The sequence below is a fragment of the Onychostruthus taczanowskii genome, unplaced genomic scaffold (assembly GCF_017590055.1).
Source record: "Onychostruthus taczanowskii isolate IOZ18803 unplaced genomic scaffold, ASM1759005v1 scaffold18, whole genome shotgun sequence".
In the NCBI taxonomy this organism is placed as follows: domain Eukaryota; kingdom Metazoa; phylum Chordata; class Aves; order Passeriformes; family Passeridae; genus Onychostruthus; species Onychostruthus taczanowskii.
The window spans coordinates 8,205,853-8,225,436 of NW_024499017.1; the positions used below are offsets into that span (position 1 = coordinate 8,205,853).

General features: G+C 37.9%; 1 protein-coding gene across 3 annotated transcripts in view; it reads left to right on the forward strand.

The window, feature by feature from the left end:
* Positions 1–19,584, forward strand: part of WWOX (WW domain containing oxidoreductase) — a 477,013-nt gene that overhangs the window by 86,930 nt on the left and 370,499 nt on the right. For all 3 annotated transcript variants that reach the window (XM_041400541.1, XM_041400543.1, XM_041400542.1), the window contains exon 6: positions 7,869–7,957. In XM_041400541.1, coding sequence (XP_041256475.1) covers positions 7,869–7,957 — 89 coding nt within the window. The remainder of the gene's footprint in view (positions 1–7,868; positions 7,958–19,584) is intronic.

Sequence of the window (19,584 nt, forward strand, 5' to 3'; positions counted from 1 at the left end):
AACAATTTCATCAGGTTTATTTCAATATCCTTACTTCGTTTTCAGCGTTCCACCAAAGGAAAAAGCATGCTTTCCTTTCCAGCTTGTAGGAGCCATGTCCTAAGAGTTGTCTTTAATTATTAGTTATTGTTGTTTCAATACGGATTTATGAACTACTTATTTTGTGTCATTTAAAATACCATTTTTAAGCAACATTTTTCAATCTGAACACAGCTTCCAGGAGGGCAAGCTGCCCAGAACATCAGTGATCTCACAGTTATTACTTTGTGTCATATATAATCTTGTTTTTTCCTGCAACAAATAAATCTTTGGGCCTCCCTGCAAAAAACATTTGTGGTTACAGTATAATAAAAATAAACCGTTTGTCGTGACTGCAGCTGACATTTATCAGCCTATTTGTGGGTGCTCTTTCTCTCTCTGTATAATACGGAACATAATTTGTCACTTTGTAAATACATTCCAGCCTAAATCCCTGCCAGCATCTGTTAGTGTTTGAAGGATTAATGCACTGCACAGTGCATGTCTGCACTTTCAGGCAACAACGTAGCTTATGGTTATGGATCATGAGAGAACAGGGAAAAAGGGTTCATTTTGTATTTACTTAAACATTGTTGCCCTTTTGACCATCATGCTTTTCTCCTCGTGTTTGTCGTCTGGAGTGGGGATGCTGCCTTCCCTTCCCTCTCTGTGGAATCCTGCTGGAAGTTCTGTACACCACTGTGTGTGGAGCTGTACATGTAAGATAACACCTCTTTAATTTTATGGGTAATTAACAATGGTAATAATGTATAGCAATAGGGATGTTACTGGTTTAGTCCATTTAGAAATTCTCCTTTTTCCCCCAGCTTCTGCCATTTCCAACAAATCCATCACCTTATTGCCTCCTACATTGCTTCCTTCTCAGCAACCCATAAACTGGGTTTATTTAATCTTAAAAACTTCAAATAGAGGGAGTTTTTAAAAGGTAAAAAGCCTGTAGCTTCTAAATTACCCCGATGCTGTTTGCCTTGTTGCTCTCTTTGAAAATGCATTCTGCTATCACTTGGGATGGTACAGAATGAAAGGAATTGAAAGCATCTGAATAGGAGGCTCTCCACAGCTGAGATTCTGTTACATGTTCCCAGGCTCCCTTGATCATTCTCTAAACAAGGAGATATGTTTATTAGAATGGTAAACCATACACATGTTGTTATATATTGCCAAGATTATTTGAGATTCCCCAAGATAAATTCAAATGAGCTTTACAGGAATGGGTGTTTGGAGAGGGAAAGAAGTGATCTATATGCAGGGAAAGAAAAAAGAAATCCAGCTAAAAGTAGGCTCCCAAGTAATTACCCACAGTTCATGTGCATTAAGAGCTAAACAAATTCCTATTGCCAAAATCTACAGTAGATTTTTGTTTAAATGCATGTAATTTCTTGTTATTGAAGCAAATGTGTCCTGTGTGCAATGGAACCATGTGCATCCAGAAAATATCAGGGCATTTGGAGCCTAATTCTGAAATTATAGTCCAGCAGTTTTTGTATGTTTTTGTTCTCTCTGGTTATGGAATAAATAATATTACAAATATCTTTAGGAGAAGGACTTCTTTTGCTCTTTCTAAGCATGATTTAGGATTGCTGGAGCATAGTTTACTTCACTGAAGATATTAATTTCATAAAGAAATGCAGATGTTTTCCCTTTTTTCCTTTATAATTATCTTCAGAAGATATGAAAGGCCAAATTTACAGAGATACTGATCTAAGAGTTAACTAATGTAAAGATTATGAAATAACATTATTGCTTATTGTAGTGGTAAGTGATATTTATTACAGAAGATTTATTAAAAAAGGATATTAAAATCTGAAAAATGAAGCAACCACAAAGAAAGGAATGAGTGCATATGTAGACATTTGCTAATAGAAAGAGATAAAGTTCTAAAACTATTGGGAAATTTAAAATGGTGATTGCATGATAAGTCAAATATACAAACTGTACCTGGAGACTTGAGTCCCGTTTTTGTATTTGGATTTTAAATTATAGGTAAATGAAATATTTGGATGAAGGAAAAATATTGCTGTGGACAGTGATTTGTTTAAGTGTGAGGACCAAATGCCAGGTTGGTGTATGCCATCCTCAGAAGCTGAACTCCTTCCTGTCAGGCCATCTTCATCACTTTTCCACATCTCTCACCTTCACAGTTTCAGGCTTTTTTGGCTCAGAATTCCAGGCAATTGCAACTTTTAGACATAAGTTTGCAGGACAATCCTACAACAGCTTGAGGGCTTCAGGTTTTTCTGAAGAGGTCTCTTAGTTGTAGATGATGCCAGAAAGATAAACAGTGTTCTCTGCCAAACATCCCAAATTGTTCTGGAGAAGGGATAGAGACAAAGAAAACAATGATACTAATAATTTATTCTTCATGACAAAGTGTTGGTCCAAGGCTGATCAGTAATCTGAGCAGTCTGCAGGCTCACACTGACCCGTTAAATCTTGATCTGTGTGCTGTTCTCTTGACTTGGATGAAGGCAACCCCTGCAGGAATTCCATTTTTGTGAAAATCAGGAAGATCTAGTTACTTAAGCAGGAAGAACCAAGCTTTACAGATGAATTTTTGGGAGGGGTCACCCACAGCATCAGACTATGACAGGACTGAGCAAGAAGAATAATTGAAAAATTTACACTACTAGATTATAACCAGAATACAGCTAAAACAAACACATCAGGAAATAGTGAAACCAAGTATCACTATTTTTTTTTTCTAATGAAAGAATGGAAATCCTTTTCATCTCTGCTTTTCATGAAGAATCAAGTTAGTCCCAGCTGTTTCCTTGTACATCTCATAAATGGGTTAGTAAAGTGGTTAATATTTGGGAAATTGATTTGTGTTGTCTTGCATAAAGTCAGTGGAAATTTGAAAGTACTGCACAAATACTGCTGATACTGGGGGGAGGAGTGGGGGGGAAACTAGAAAAATGGGTGTAAGAATGTTCCACCACAAGGTCTTCTAAGGAACTTTTTTGATGAATCCCAAAGGTAGCAGAAGAACACGTCATTAAAGCATCTTCCAGAGGTGCTGGACTGCTCTAAAAGCAGTGGATGCATCCCTCCCCATCAGCTCCCAGGAGCTGCAGAGCATTCAGGGCACACAACCAGCTGAAGCTGCCATTGCATAAATACAGTTTTGCATGAAGTACCAAATGTTGACTACATTAGGGACAATAATATTTGCAGTCCTAATCCTGAGTGAAAGCCTTTTTCCCGATTAGGTACCCCCATAAATAGTGCATGGCACTGGCTATTGACTGTCATAAGCTATGTGTCAAATTGTCAGATGTGCTTCTAAAACATCCCCTGCTCCATCCTCAATGTGGAAATATGAGTTTTTGTGGGCATGGCTTGTCATATGCTGAGATTTTGTTATTTGTTTACCTGTTTTCAGATAATTCCACAGATTTTTCATCAGCTTTGATGTAAAATTCTTTTTTTTTCACCCAAGATTTTCTTTCTCAGACAGCCTGTCAGAACTATCTGCACTCCAAGACGTTATCATGAAGATTTTTCTGTATTAAATTAAACCACTTTTTACCAATTGATTGTACTTTCAGTTCCTCAAAGTCAGATATTCCTCTTATTGTGCCAAGTATTCAGTTTTGAGTTAAGGACTTTTAAACGTTGAAGATGTACACACACTATTTTCTGAGAGTAAAATTATACAGTAAATTGTGTAGTGTCCACTCTGGTACATTTTAAGTATGCCCTCACAAAATGACTTGTACTTACATAAGATACAGAGGCTAGAGCATATTTATTAAGACTCTTCAACTCTGTATGAAACTGGAGCAGTCAGAAGTAATGGTGTCTGCTGAAAGATTCTTTATCATATGAATTTACTTTTAGTCATCTATTATTTATTTCAGCTATTTTATATGCCATTATAATAAATATTATGACAGAGAAAGCTTTTATGCTTCAACTTATTGTACTGCTCTTCACTTCCTTGCAATCCTTCAGGAAAATGTAGCTATGCTTTACCTATATTTAACGTAAATCATCACTTACATTTGAATGAAAAATTCACTATGAAAAAAGGCTCCTTCTTCAATACCAAGACACAAATGCACAATCATGTTTACTGCCAAACTACTCTACCATGCAGTGTTCATTTTTAAACAATTTTTAGGCTGTAAAGTGAATGCATTGCATATAGTGAAATAGCTGGCTTTCTGGGGGTTTTCACTTTTGTGTTACTTTCTGGCTCAATAAGCATTTTTCTAGCATGAGTGCAAAGTATAGCCAATTGCACTTAAGCATTTTTAATATTTTTTTCTCCAATAGGGAGCAGCTTACATACAAAACCGAATAAGCTGTTTTCTGGGGCTGTATAGAGTAATGAAACTTACCTGGAAATATTGATGAAAGGCTTTTAGAACTGAGTGTGAAACATGAAATACAAGAAAATTTTTTTTCTTTGGACTTTTCAAAGTGTTATTGTGTTGGCTTTAGAAGAGGACTTATTTGGAACGGGAGATTGATTTGCCTTTGGCTGTTTCTTCAAAGGCACCACGCTGATGCCTGGACGTTGCCAGCCTTGAGCTGCTTGTTGGGCTTCATGAAATACAAATACCCCCATCCCAAACTCGAACCTCTCAGCTGGCTCTGGCTGGCCTGGATTTCTCAGGTTCAGCAGACAGCAGAAGTGTGCCCTCCCCTTGTGTCTGTTCTCCTTTCAGAGCTGGTCTGGCTCTAGTCCTGAAGGGGTTTTGGGTGCAGGTGGGACTTTTGTGCTGGGTATCTGCAGCAAGGACAGCAGTTCATTTTGCACAGCTTTTCAAAGGCACCATGTAGTTATGAGCCTGTGGTTTAGAAGAGAGCTCTTTAAATTATTCTACACTCATTTCAGTATCTACTTTCTCCTTAAATGATGTAATTGAAAATAAAGTAGTAGAGGGAACATTAATACTTTTTGTCAATTTAATTTTGAAACTTCTGGAATTTCCTGCCTTAGTGTATTGATTTGGTGATGGCAGTTTAAAGACTGCCTCCTGTATTTGGGAAGGTGGCAAGTCTTATTTAAGGTTTCACGACATAAAATGAGGCATAATTCAGTACTGAAAACATGTGAAGTGGTGAGAGACATCAGCATAATACAATTATGACACATTAGATCAGGATTTGCAGCATACCATTACCAATCAGTTCTGACTGCAGAGAACAATTACAGTTAAGATGCCTTTTAGCAAAAATGATTTTTAGTTTTATTTTTTATTAAAACCCCCTATGCTCTTGTATACATGTCATAATATGTGACACCTAGGCTTCTAGAGAAAGAGAGAAAACATTATAACAGAGGTAATTCTGAGCTACTGTAAGAAAACAAACATAAAACCTTCCACTTGTCATTTATGGAGATATTCTTACATTATTAAGAACATACCTTGCAAGTATATTGCTTTAGTCATAGGCTTTTTAAAAAGAGATATTGTGATATAAGTAACAGTGGGAAAATTTGAATAAAAAAGAATTGATACTAAAGGTTTAGCATTTCACAGTCTCAAACTGCAGTAGGAATTGGTGGTCTACAGAAAACCTCTCTGGGGTGAGAGGTGCTGAATTCTCAGTTGCGGGGAGAATCTGAAACACAAAAGTTGGGGAACTTGCCTAAACTCATGGTCCATTAAACTGATTTCTTCCCCAGTTATGCTTGGAGAAAACACTCACACCTGGCTTCTTGAGTGCCTTCAGAAGCGGAGGTGTCAGGTTCTGAGTGCTTTGGGTGTCCCATGCTCCAGTTTCTCCTGTGAGGAAAACAGAGTTAATGTATTTGTCTGTGCTCAGTATGTGCCTTCTGTGTATGTGAAGGAGATACTGGCTGCAACCATCAAGGTTTTAAACAGCAAAAGCAGGGAAAAAGTTGAACAAAATATTATGATTTTTAAATTTCTGATTTTTATGTTTTCAATATATTAATCCCCAAATCAAGCCAATCTGAGTCTTCTTACCTTCTATTTCAGAAAGTATTTTAAAGGCTTCATACTTTCTTTTTTTCTTCTGGACTTGAAGTACAGACACCTTTTCTGTTCTTGGTACTCAGCAGCAGAAGCCTAATGTGTGACACCAAGAGGAAAAGCATTATCTGAGTGATGTTGTGTGGACTTGAATCCTTGTCCCCAAGAGGACAGTGGCTGGCAGCTTGTGGTCTAGTCTGTTGAACTACTTGATTATTATGTTTTTTGACCTCCCTATGTCCCTGTATTTGTATCATTCTTGTCCTTTTACCCTTGGGAGAGATGGGAGAATGTTTCAACTGAGGAAAGCAGAGGCAAAGCAAACCCAACTATGCACATGACTTCTGTAGTGAGTAAACAGCTTTGAACTGCAGAGAAGAGAAATTGTTCTGCAGTTCTCTTGCATAATGCAAGGCAGCATCATCTTTCTCAAGTCTCTGACCATCAAACGGAAGAAAATATTTACCCAATGGGGCAAAATGAATTCCAGAATGATTTGCATCTTGTGGGGGTAAAAAACTCTCTGTAGCAAAGCTTGGTTTAGCATTTTCCAACTCCAGCAATTGACGCTTCCTATGGAGACTGAACCTGTTGAAATTTTAGTTGTATTTATTTTGCTGTCCTGATAAGTCTGGCTGGAATGGGACAAGAGGAATTGGAGTGATGATATTCTGTTTAAACCAAACCTGTAAGGTAGCTGTATCAGGCAGAATGGGTACTAGCAAAATAGAAAACAGATGTAGGGAGAAAAGTGCCAGGTGTAATGAAATGGGGAAATCAGATGGATCACTTGAGCCTGGGAGACAATGGGAGCCTCTTCCTGGCTTCCTTCTGTGCTGACTTGTGTGCTGCTGTCCTTTCATTCCTCCAGCAATGCTCGTGGTGTAACCTTGTAATCCCAGCAGATCCCTGGTGCAACCACCAGCTCCTTGGTTCTGTGATGACTTTAGTGTTGTGATGAAAATAGGGACACATCTTTTGGTTCATTTTGTTCTGATATTTGGAGTTTGAAAATACCTGGAAACAGGGATCTTAAAGCTGAAAATTGTGTTTTGGGATAGTGTGTCCTCTCCTAGGTGAAAAGCTGGTTTTAGGTGTATACAGAATTTCTTTGGAAAACACAGAATCACAGAATGGTTTGGGTTGGGCCTTAAAGCCCATCTTGTTCCAACCCCCTGCCATGGGCAGGGACACCTTCCACTATCCAAGGTTGCTCCCAGCCACATCCAGCCTGGCCTTGGATCCTTCCAGGGATGGGGAGTCCCCAACTTCTCTGGGCAACCTGTGCCAGGGCCTCCCCACCCTGACAGGGAAGTGCATTTATGATATGTCCTGGTAAACTCTTACTGTATAAAGCACTGTGTAGACTGATCTCTTATTTTCTGTAGTCATTTTACACTGTCCTTTATATCACCTAGTATGAAAAATAGATTTTTAAAAATTAATATGTGCCAATCTCAAGTTAGATTTTTTATAGAGTATTTACTGGGTTTTTTCCCCTACTGGTATGGTTTCAAAAAATAGCATGTATTGAGAATAGCACTTACTCTACATTTTATTCCATGAGTTACATAAGTTTCACTGTCAAAATCAAAGCAAAAAGATACCTATTAACCTTAACACTGCCTTGAGTCCATTCATTGCATTATATAAAGCTGTGCATTACATAGTGTATGTTTTCAGCAGAATCACCAAATCACAAATGCTACTTTTGGCACTAAATGTTGTGCTTGTCTATCCCTTTTGATGATTTGTATTCACTCTGGGGTTATAATGTTAAACAAGGGAATCAGACAAGTTTCATAACACATTTACTGTAACGTGATACTGTGAACTGAACTTGCTGTTATTTATCCTTTTTTATATTTTCTCTTGTTCCAGCATAAAGCCAAGGTAGAGGCAATGACCTTAGACCTTGCTTCTCTTCAGAGTGTGCAGCACTTTGCTGAAGCATTCAAATCCAAGAATCTGTAAGTACTCAGAAAATTAGATGTAATAATTTCTTGTTATTTTAATGTCTTTATCAGCTGAGCACAGTTGGCAGGATCACCATAGTTGGATGGATCACCAACTGCAGTGAGTGAATAATCTTTTCACAGGAATTCTTTTCAATGTAAATTGAAGATCATTTGTTTTCACACAAAAAATATTACAGCTCTCCTATTATTTGATGTGTAGCCCCACTTTTAAAGGGCTTTTTTAACCTTGTGGCTATTGAAAAAGACCAAAGCTGAATTGCATAAAGACAGCTCAGGCAACTGTTAACAGTTTGGCAGTGGTTTGGAAGAGGTCAGGGATGAACAATTAGTGCACTGCTTGTCTTACTTTGTTTTCTAACCTTCTCTCTCTCCTTTTCCTTTTTAAAGCTTAAAAAAATACAGCCCTGTGAGCCAGACAGCTCCATTTTCCAGACCTGTATGTAGAATAGTCCACAACAAAAAAAGAAAAAAAAGGGGAGAGGTTGTGATAATGACATCACTTAACAATGGACAAATTTATATGGAGATAACTAGGTTAGATTCCAAGTGGTTTGTTTAATTTAGCTTGAACAAAGCAATGAATGTCTGAATTGAAGAAATTATTTGAAAGCTTTTAAGTTCCAAGTCTTGACAATAAATTCCACACTTTGTGCTTTTATCCACAGTTTGACCCGTTGATTGTTGTGAGTATTCAAACTTAGCTATTTTCTGCAAGTATTTCTGTAACTGATATGCATCTTACTGTTCTTCTCCAGAGAATATGACCTCTTAGCTTTGAAAATACATTGTCGTAGAGAAAATATATAACAAAGAGTGTTTTTTTCACTTTTGAAACCCTGCCAAAGCTAAATCTCACATGAATAGACAGATGACATTTTAGCACTTACAGGTCTTTTAGTTTCAAAGAATTGTCAAAACTGACTTCTAACAGAATTTCTTTACTGCCAAAATCCTTAGTATCAATATTTTCTTATCATGTCATCTTCATATATTAAAATTTCTTGAAAGACAAATCCTTGCAGTATTGCTACTTTACTGCAAACTTGGTTTTGTGGTGTGAGAGCAGTAAGTGTTTTAATTTAGAATCTTCATGCTTTTAATATGCTGCATTTCTTTAAATGTGTGGTGCAGTGGAAAGTCAAAACCACCCTTCTTCCAAATGGAGCTCTTATCCTGATTTGTGTGTTGTAGCTCATACTATGGTTGTCCTAGCTAGTCCATTAGGTATGCATGTTTATAAATCCTTGGAAGTGAACAGTTTAAATCAATTTCTCCCAGAGAACTTAGGAAATGAGAAGATGTAGAATGAGTAAAACCTGTTTTGTTTTTGTTGGCATACCCCATTCTACCAGTGTAGGTCTGTTAAGCTACACTGTCAGTGATGGACAGGCTTTACTGATGTTTCACTCTGATTTTATTTGGAAAATAATTTAGTAATAGACAGCACTCAAAGTCTCTGCCTTGCCTTCAGGCCTTTCTGTCTTAACTGTGTGCTCACATGTGCCTGTGTCTGGCAGGACTCATCCAAGCATTATGTGGAAGTCTACGTTCTGTATCTGTTGTGAAACTTGTGGGGTTTTGACCAAAATGAATTTCCAGTTGTATTTTGTTTAAAGTCTGGGGCTGGATGGAAAGCAGACCCCACACACTGCCTGCAGCACTGCATCTTTTATCTGGTGCAGATACAGGAGAGTCACCTTACAGCCATCTGCACTGGCAGGAGGGTGCACTGGGAGACCTACCAGGTCTTGCTGGCCTCTGATTTTTTTTGTGATTCAACAATGTCTGGGTAAGTTTGGAAAAGCAGTTATGTGGCAGAGGCATCTTCTTGCTGGAGTGGTGGCTGATGAGTTTTCCAGCCCTGGTGAGCACTGGTGACCTTTGTCTGTCTCCTCGCTCGTTGGCTTTGCCGCAGTGTCCAGAGGCTTTGGTCACATTGGGGATTCCTCTGCACCTGTGGCTTTATGAGCAACTGGAAGGAATCTTACAGCCTCCTGTGACAGACTGAGTCTTGTTCTTTATGCTTGGGCCAGTCTTGTCAGTTGGCAGCCAAAATTTCTGAAATATCCTGTAGGAGAAGCACATTGTGCTGGAGTCCCCCCCTTTCCCATGAGGGACCTGTCACTCCTGTTAATGAGTGTAGGAAATACCTTAAGAGAAGAGGTTTTTCTTTCTCTTACAGATTTCTCAACAATAAAGCAGGTAGGAAAAGCAAATAAAGTGGGTCTTTTAAATTTTTTTTATTTTTTTGTCCCAAATGAAACTATCATTTGAGCTGTCTAGATCTTGGTTTCTGGGAGAAACGACAATACTTCTAAAATGTCAAGGAGAAATTTTACATGAGCACACACATTTTAATAAAGACCTCTATTTTATTTCTCACAGCATTTAATGTAAAGAGGCCTTTAGTATTCAGTAGTGAACATCTTAAATTCCTCTGTGCCAGTAGTGATATTCTCTGTTTAGTTTCTCCAGTGCTCTGTTGGTTTCTGGGACACTGGTATTTTCTAGAACCTGTTGGTCTTGATGACACGTGACCTACTAAGTGAAAATTTCTAAAATAGATAATAAATAGGCATGCCTTCTGAAATTCTGGTTTTCTGACACACTTTGTGGTTCTAGGAGCTTTTTTTGTCAGCAGATGTACAGTTGTTCTCATAGTGACACTATGAGCCTGGGACCCTGTTTTTGCCTAGTTGATAGCAATTGGAAAATAGTCTTGAAGAACAGATCTGCTCCTAGATGAGGAAACTTAAAATGGAACAACTTCACAAAAAGGATCCCTAAATTTGATTGAGTTGAAACCTTTGCAGCTGGGGAAGCTGGGAGTGTTTGTACTGCAGAGAGCAGAGGGGAAATTGCTGAAACTGTGAATCTCTTGCCTTAATCAAATAAGTTGTAGAGAAAAAAAAAAACCTTCTTGAATGTGCTTGGGAATCTGAGAGATTGTGGAAACCACGTGAAGAATGAAGAAATGTCATCCTCTGCTCAGCAGGAATTTAACAGGGCTGGTTGCATACAGAAAACAAATGATGCAACAGAGGGAGCCTTGAGAAAAGCATAAATAATAAACGGGAGGAAAGAGTTACTGTGAAAAGAAATATTTAATTTGAATTGGAATAGTACTTTAAAGGCCAAGGCTAAGAAGCCTTCCCTGTTTGAAAGTAAAAGTCAGATGATTCATCTATAAATTATCATACTTCTGAGATTTGGTAGAAATCTTTTATTCCTACATGGATTTGTTAGGTGTTGCAGACTTGTCCACAGATAAAATCTGAGCTCTGAATATATAAACACAGGTAAATTATGCCATATTCCTATAAATATATTCTAGAAAATCCTTCCTCCTCTCAGAAAAAAAAGAGGGTTTTTTTTTTGTTTGCATTATCTATACTCTTGAGTTGATACAGCTGTTTCTCTTTCTCAGACTTTTTTATCCATGCAGAAGGGTTTTGCTGATTATTTTAGATCCTGCAGTTCTGTGATTGCAGCACTCAGACTTTCTGATCTCACAGTTAGAAGGATTCAGTGGGCAAAATAAAGTAAAAACCTAAATTAGCTGGATCTCCCAAAGTCAACTTTGGGAGAAGACAGAATAAAACAATATTGGATATTGCTGTTTAATGGTTAATCTAGCATTGTAGCACAACCTGAACACAGTGTGACTAACACATAAAATGAATGTCCAATAAAAAAAATAGTCCCCAAGGATTTCTAGAAAAAAAATAATTCCAAGAAAGCCAGCTGTCTTTTAGTATTCAGTATTTCTGTTTTGTTTTCTGCAGAGACATTCCCCACTGGATATTTCCACCAGGAGTGAATGAGCTCCATCTTCCTTCCTTGTCAAGACAGTGCTAACGTTAGGATGAGAATGGGAAAAGAGATCTCAGTGCACCTAAATGGCTGGACTTGTTCAAGTTGCTTCTTTTACATGTATCAAGTCTTTCCCCTCTGCTGGTTTCCAGCTCAGGCAGTTCATTGAATGTCTCTGTTATGGAAAGTCAAATAAATGATCTGTTTATAATAATGTTCTGGGCTAAGATGGATTTGGCATGAGCTGATTTTTGTGCAGCTGGCAGAGGCAGAGCAACCAATCTTTCATATTAGTGTTTTGGAACTAAGAAACACTGAGTTGAATCTGCTATTCATTGAGTGGGCATGATGTGAGGAATTATTGTTGGTATTAATCCCCCTTACAGACAAAATGGCAACTCTGCTGTGATTGTACAGAACACAGCATTGGAATTCAGTCAGGGGCAGTGTTGGGTGGTTCAGGGTCTGTGGAATTGGTGTTTGTGTAGGAGTGGAGACTTGTGGATGTGGCACCTTGGTTTCTGTTTCTCAGATTGATCATCCCATACTGGGCTGAAACCTGCATACTTTAACTGGGGGACAGCACTGATGTTTCAGTTCTAAAACTCCCAGGACAGGACCTGTTGCCAATACTTACAGCCATGGTATCCTGGCATTGGCCCAGACCTCATCAAAAGAGCACTTCCATGATCAAAACAGCAGGCAGGAGTGAGCAGTAAAGTTATAGATGAAATTTTATGTGCATTTGTACTTTTCAGTGGTGCATGGTGCCACTTGGTTTGAATTAAAGTTATCTTCTGCCAAACAGTAAGGCTTTAATTTAATGTTCTCAATGTTTGAGAGAAAAAAGCTGAAGTAATCCTGAAAAATCTTGAATTACTCCAAAGACATGAAATAATGTTTGCCAATAGCTACTACTTAGAATTTTCTGAATTGTTAGGAGCAATTCACAATTATGCAGGACTTCCAGATGTAGATCTTCACTGCAGTTACTTTCCTATACTTTAAAACAAGATTTTTATTTTGTGGTAAGAATTGGCATATGCTAACAGTTTGTTCACTAATGATGTGTGTAGAAATATGGAGAAGACAGCAGTTATGAATTATGGCTCTCCATTTGGAAGTTTAGTCTCTTCTTATTTTCCTAACCAGACCCAAAATGGAGTGGGCCAGGTTTTCAGCTGGCTTCCTTAGCTGAGGCCCCAAACTCTGTAGCTGCATTCATTTTTCATGCTGCAGGCAGAAGTGTGCTGAAACCTTGCAGGTGCAATTAAGATTTCGGAGCCTGATGAAAAGTCAATCCAGAATATGATTTTTCTGCATTTCCATGTTATAACTGACATATTGCAGGTGTTTGTTTTTTTTTTTTAATTCCAATTGAATGACAAATCATAGATATTGTGTGTTAAATTCTACGCATACCTGAGAATACATATGTAAAAATGAGATCTGCTTAGCAAGTTGTTACAAATATAACTTAAAATGTCTGGAAAAAATGAATATATGGTTCAGATGAATTATTAGTGATGCCATTATGCCAACATGTTTAATGATTGTGTAGTCCATGTATCTCTATCAGACATGATTGTTGCTACTGCTTATTATCTTTCCAAACCTGAACATATTTTATGTCAGTGTACAACTCTGTTCACACTTTGCCATTAATAGAATTACTTTCTGTGAATTAAAAATGGTGACAGTCGAGATTTTACATTTGTTTTCTCAGCGTAGAGTATGGTTGGCATCCTGGCAGTGCCACCAATGCACAAATTTCTGGACAATATTGTGCAATTTGACATATCAAAAAATACCCTCATTGAATTAAGAAACATGCATAGTTCAGAAGTTATTGTTGCAGACAGCACATATCTTAAATTTAAATAAGATCAAAGGCTGACTACATTTGAAACGTACATAATAATATTAGGGTATTTTTTTTTTCCTCTTTGTGGTAATGCTGTGCCTTATTAAAGCCTAGGGATTGGTTTTCTGCATAAATAGTTTTTCTTTTTCTTCTTCTGTTTTTAGGATCTTGTACACAATTACTCCTTTGTGGTAGCATGTGCCAAGTCATGTGGATCCAAAAACTATTTCCAGTACTTTATAAATGAAAAATTAAAATTCTCAGAATCTTATGTCCTTCCCCCTTTTCCTGGAGGCAGAGATCCTGATGTTTTCATCAGATCACGTTTCCTTTCATCTGCTCTATCATGGAAATACCTTTTGCCTCAGAATGTTTAATTTTTTTGTTCTAAGTCCATATTACTTCACCATCACTTTACACACAGCTGCATCTACAAAAAATTATGAAGTGTTTTTACACATTATTAACAAAAAGGTTTTGTTTGGTGTTTGTTATGTAGCTTTATCACTACAACTGTGCTGTCCAAAATTTCCAAACCTGCCACTTGTCTTTGGACACTTTGCACTCACTTCACTCTGCCCTAATGAAGAAACCTTGGAAACACTCCAGGGCCTTTCTGCTCCCTGGTTGTTCTGGTGCCCATTTCCAGCCATGTCTGTGCCTAAATCCAGGGTGAGTCTAAGATGGCTTGGGGCTCTGTTTTCCTAAAAAAATTCCACGACATACACCAGCTGTGAAATCTGCTTTGAGCATCTAAATAAGTAAAATATGTATGATTAATATGATTAATAACTGATTAAAACATATTCTGTCACGAATATACCAAGGATCTTTGAGCATTATGGATTAATGAGTTTTGAGAAGCTCTGTGCATTTAATTGATGTTGCTTTCTAAAAATTCTGAATTATAAGGCCAGAGTATTTAATTGCATATACATTAAAATATATTTAGTCTATTTAGTTAAATGCTTTCCAGGGGAGATAATTAAAACACAGAAGGCAGAGTCTTCTGCAACTTGGGTAGGGAAGCCTCACTGCAGGCCTGAGAATGGCCACGGATCTTAGAATCCAAAAATTTGTGTAATAGACTGAGAAGGTTGTATTTCTTTATTAGCTGTTCCCCAAAATCCCAGAGGATGTCAAAGTACATTAATTTCCATCACAGCATGGAATCTTTCAGGTCTGAATGGCAGCACACAGCTGCTGTAGGGCTGTGTGTGAATTCTGTTGCAGCTCTATAATCTCTGGGCAAAACAGGGAAGAGTCATTGGCAAGTGAAATGCTCAAAATCCATGAGGTGTTTTATTCTTTGAATGATCCACCGTGGTCCCAAAAACATTTTCCAAGGGTTTAGCTGTTTTCAAATGAAAATATTACAAATATGTAATAAAAGTAGTAACAGACCTTTTTTTTTTTTGGTTAGTTGTAGTTTTCTTTTTCTAAAAGTTCCTTATTGTGTGCAAACAAAATTTGTATATTTAGAAGTACATGCAGAAAAAAAAAATTCCATAGTTATTACAAAAATGAATATTTCATTAGGTCTGACTTATGCTTTTTTGTGACTACATGTGAATATGTGTAAATAATGATTTTCTGTCAGAGTTTGAACAAGATGCACTTTGGGGCAGCAAGTGTCCTTAGGTGGGCTGCTGGATGAAAATGACCAGATTCTGGATATTTTCATTGCTGTTGTCTCTTATTAATTTCTGAAGGTGCAGGACGATGTGGGGTTATTTTGTCCCCTCACTGCATATGTAAGAAAAAATAATAAAGGGAAAACCATGACTAATGGATGTTTTCTGTTTAGTTCTAAATCAGTTGAGACCTCTCTGTTCCTTCTCCAAACATTTATGAAACTGTACACTGAAGCTTCTAGAGAGGCAATGAGTAATGATTGAGGGATGGTTGACCTCTGTGGCCCCATGCAGATGATGTATTAGGAAGGCACAGGAGCAGCTGCTCATGGTAATTCCCATGGATGTGTTATGAAGAAAGAACCAGAACAGTTTCAGCCCACTCCCATTAATCCCTTAGAAGTAGGGCAAAAGTATTTGCTGATCAACAGTGTCAAATCCTGGAAAGAAATCCAGTAGGATGAATTGCAGAGAATTTTCCTTGCTTCTAGCTTGAGGTCATCCATCAGGGCTCTAAGTCCTGTGTTAGAGGCTTGCCTTAAAATGAAGCCTGTCTGACAAGGATCCACATTTCTGTCAGCTGGCAGTTGGCAATAAGGGTATTTTTGCTGACCTTTTAGCCAGTGTTTTTTAGAAAAAGGGGAAGTTAGACATTAAGCATTTTGTTTCTGAAATTTATTGAGTTAAGCAGTGCTTTCTTCTTTCTTTTACATTGAACCAGTAAACATTTAAATATTTTTGTGTTAGTCAGTGTTAGATTATACATGGTTCTGAGTTTTCCTGCTGCTGTCTGAACCCTGAATTAGTGATTTTCTTGTTGCTTGGTTTCCTGTCAGTACTGTTTGTAAAACTGAAGGGGATTTCTGGAGATGGTTGTTTAATTCACCCATTTTCTGGAGAGCCATAAGCTTCCCTTGCCTGTTGGATACTCCCTGTGTGTGTCTAGGCATTCCCTCATGGAAAGAAGCACAACTTTCTAACGTTCAGAGAAAGCAGCCTGGGTGTTCAGGGTTATGGGGTGGAAAAGTTTGGTGGGCTGTGACTTTGCTTCTTTGTGGAAGAGAAATCACAGCTCTGCCTTCTTTACTGGCCGTGACAGAGGTCTACAGTTGCTTATGGGACTTTGGGGATATGGTGAGGCCTTTTCTGTTGAATTTCTGTGTAATTCCAAACAGTGTGAACTTTTCAAATCGCTTGAGAAGTGCCCCAGATGGTGTGACATTCTGCTTCATGGGAAGATTTGAAAGTATTCCCTGTGCATACTCTCTGGTTAACTATTTCATTGCGTTTGAAATGGGAGAACACCAAAGCCAAGAACTCTGTTGACATTTTGGTGGTGTTTGTTTAACCTCCTAGTGCACAGGCTACATTTGTTGAAAAATATTATTCTTACCTTTGCAAATCATCAGTAATTAATTCCCTTGGAAATATCTACTGCTGCACACAGCCAGCTTGGGAGGCTGCTGACAGATCACAGTTTTACATCAGGTGCTAACAAATTGATTATTAAATTTCAGAACTAACTGATTTATAGCAACAATTTAATTTCTGTATCTCTCTAATGTATTCACTTGCTGTATTTTCAAATAGTGCAGAGGAGTTGGATTGCTTAGTTGCTTGTAATGGTGAATTGTGCACAGCATGTGAGAGCTGAATGACTTCCCCAGTGCACAGGTTAGTGAAGTATCACAGGCTTTGTGAAGTGCACAGAATATTAGCTGCATTTCAGCTCAGGTGTTCACATTTAAGATTGCTCTGGCTGATTCTACATGCTTTTAAACTTCCACTAAGTTGTAGGCACACTTAGCAGCACGGTGAGGGTTTTCTGGGACTGCTGGGTGCCCTGCAGTTGGAGCAGGGAGTGTGTTCCTGAGCCTCAAGAAGCAGTGACTACCTGAAATAATGGAGCAGATCAGGTCCCAGTGCCCACCTAAATGGCACTGGTAGCCCACGTCAGCTCCCTTGGTGGGATGTAAGTCACTGCCTGAAGACATTTTAAAGACACATAGAGGTAAATTTTCATAACACTCTGCAGGGTCCTAGCTGTAGTGTTTCCAAAAAATACCTCATGGGTGTCATGGTTAGAGGGAGCACTTGGTCATGTGGGATACCAGGAGTAAACACTATGGAAAATTTCCTTTGCTGCTGATATCCTTTGTTTGCCTTAGCCGTGCCTTTGATGTAGAATTACAAACTATTTTAAACCGAGGGGGGATTTTTTTTTTTTCCTTGGGCTCAGGAGGAAGCCTCATGCAGATTGCAGCAATGTTTTTAATGAACTTGTGAAATCAAGGTCATAGTTCTGCCATCACTTGAAAATACTCCTGTCACAAAGCAAAGCTGCAGTGCCAGATGTGTGGTGTGAATTGTCACGTATCTTAAAACTTTTGTCCCTGCATAATGATATGTTCAGTGACACAGAGCTGTGCACCACTGAGATTAGAATCTGTCATCTGTGGCTGAAATTCATAACTGCACAGTGCCTGTTACCCAGGTAATCTCATTCAGTTCCTGGTGTGCAAATGGCCGGGTCACACAAACTTAGATGACAATTTTCAGTAATTGGACCTTTGTTAGCAGTCTGACGAGAGACACCGATAGCTTAATGGATGTGGATCCAAATCTGAGAGGTGGTTTTTTTTCTGAGCTGAAATGAAGCACAACATCAGTGTCTATTCATACAAACCTCTAGGTTTCTTTTCTGTGGGGTTATCTAGGAAAAAAAATATCTTTTTTTTATTTAGCATTTAAAACCACTAGTGCTAATTAAAAATAAAGGAGCTCTAAAAGGGGATCTGATATGAACTTTTCACTGTGTTAGCTGTTTAAAATGTTTTTGTATTTATTTTTCTATTTCTTCACAGATTTGTTTATAATAAAATATTGTAAATAATGTTAATTTTACAGTCTCTTAAATCTGAAGTACTGTTACTTTGAGAAAAAAGAGAAATGGGCTTTGAAAAATACAAATCTCATAAAATGGACTGAAGCATAATTTAATTTCTTTTATAAAATCCAATTAAATGACCTAAAAATTTTAAAAAATATGACTAATTTTTATCATTTTATAGTTCTATAATCTTCTTTTTAATTAATTGAGCTGATAGGTATAGAGTGTGTATTTCTCTTCTGGTAGTTATTGTGTGATTACTAATAATGAAGGATTTACAGTTTGGATAGGTAGAATATATGAATCCTTTCTGTCTGTGATTTGTTACTTCCTAGTGCACATTACAATTATCAAATAGAATGATGACCTTTTAAAAAGTGTTATAATTTTTGGGAGGGAATGGTGATAGTATTTTTGGTATTGCTGGTGCATTAATGTGCTGCAGTTCTCATACAGGAGGTTCTTATACCAAAAATTGCATCTGTGTTGGAGAAACTTGTTTCTTTTTTCTAAGCAGATGTACAAATCTGTAAATTAATTCTTGCTAGAGCTTTTCATAAAGTCTCATAAGAGGTGATGAATCATCCAAAGTTCCATGCCCTCTCAAGCTTCAAGCAGCTTTGTTTTCCTCTTGGCAGATGCATCTCAAAAGAGGCAAAATGAACTCTGGTTTAAATAATTTTGATAAAAAGTGCCTCAAAAGATCTGTTACCTTCTAAAGAACATGATCCTGCACAGCTCAGTGAATATCCTGCTTGTGCTGTGTTGAGTGAGGCTGCAAAGATCAAAGAGCTGCCTTTTTTTGCCATTTGGTTTGAACAGAAAGAACTTTGCCTTTGTAAGGACAGTCCCTGTTTATCTTCAGTTTCTTTTGTGGGTGCAGTATGTGTGCACAGATATTCTGTGTGTGGGTGTCATTGCCCAAAAAGCAAATCAGAAATCCAGCATTTCAGACGCTGAGCTCTCAGAGTGCATGGATGTTTCACTCTGCTTCTGGAGCTTTTGGTTAAAATTTTCCAAGTTGGCAAAGGAACAGATAATAGATTGTTAACTTCTCATTGAAGCACACTACACTGCTAACTTCCCATCTGGCTGGAAGACAAAATTTATTTTAATAAGAAAATACAGCCTACTCTTTATGCCCATCCTTCTGCATTTCTTTCAGTATTCAGCTAAGGTGTGTTTGATTCCCCTTGAAATGTTTTTTTTTGAAAACTGAGCTATCAAAATCTGATGCTTTCAAACATGCCTGAAGGAATATAATTACTTAGGTTTGTTTGACAACCTGGGGCTTCATGTTTCACATTATTTTCCAGAATTCCTTCTGCAGATGCTCAGAGTTGCAGTATACCTGTCCTTCAGTCATGTGGGGAAAGGTTCTGACTCTGTGTCTGTGTGTGTAGGGCTGTGAGGAGGC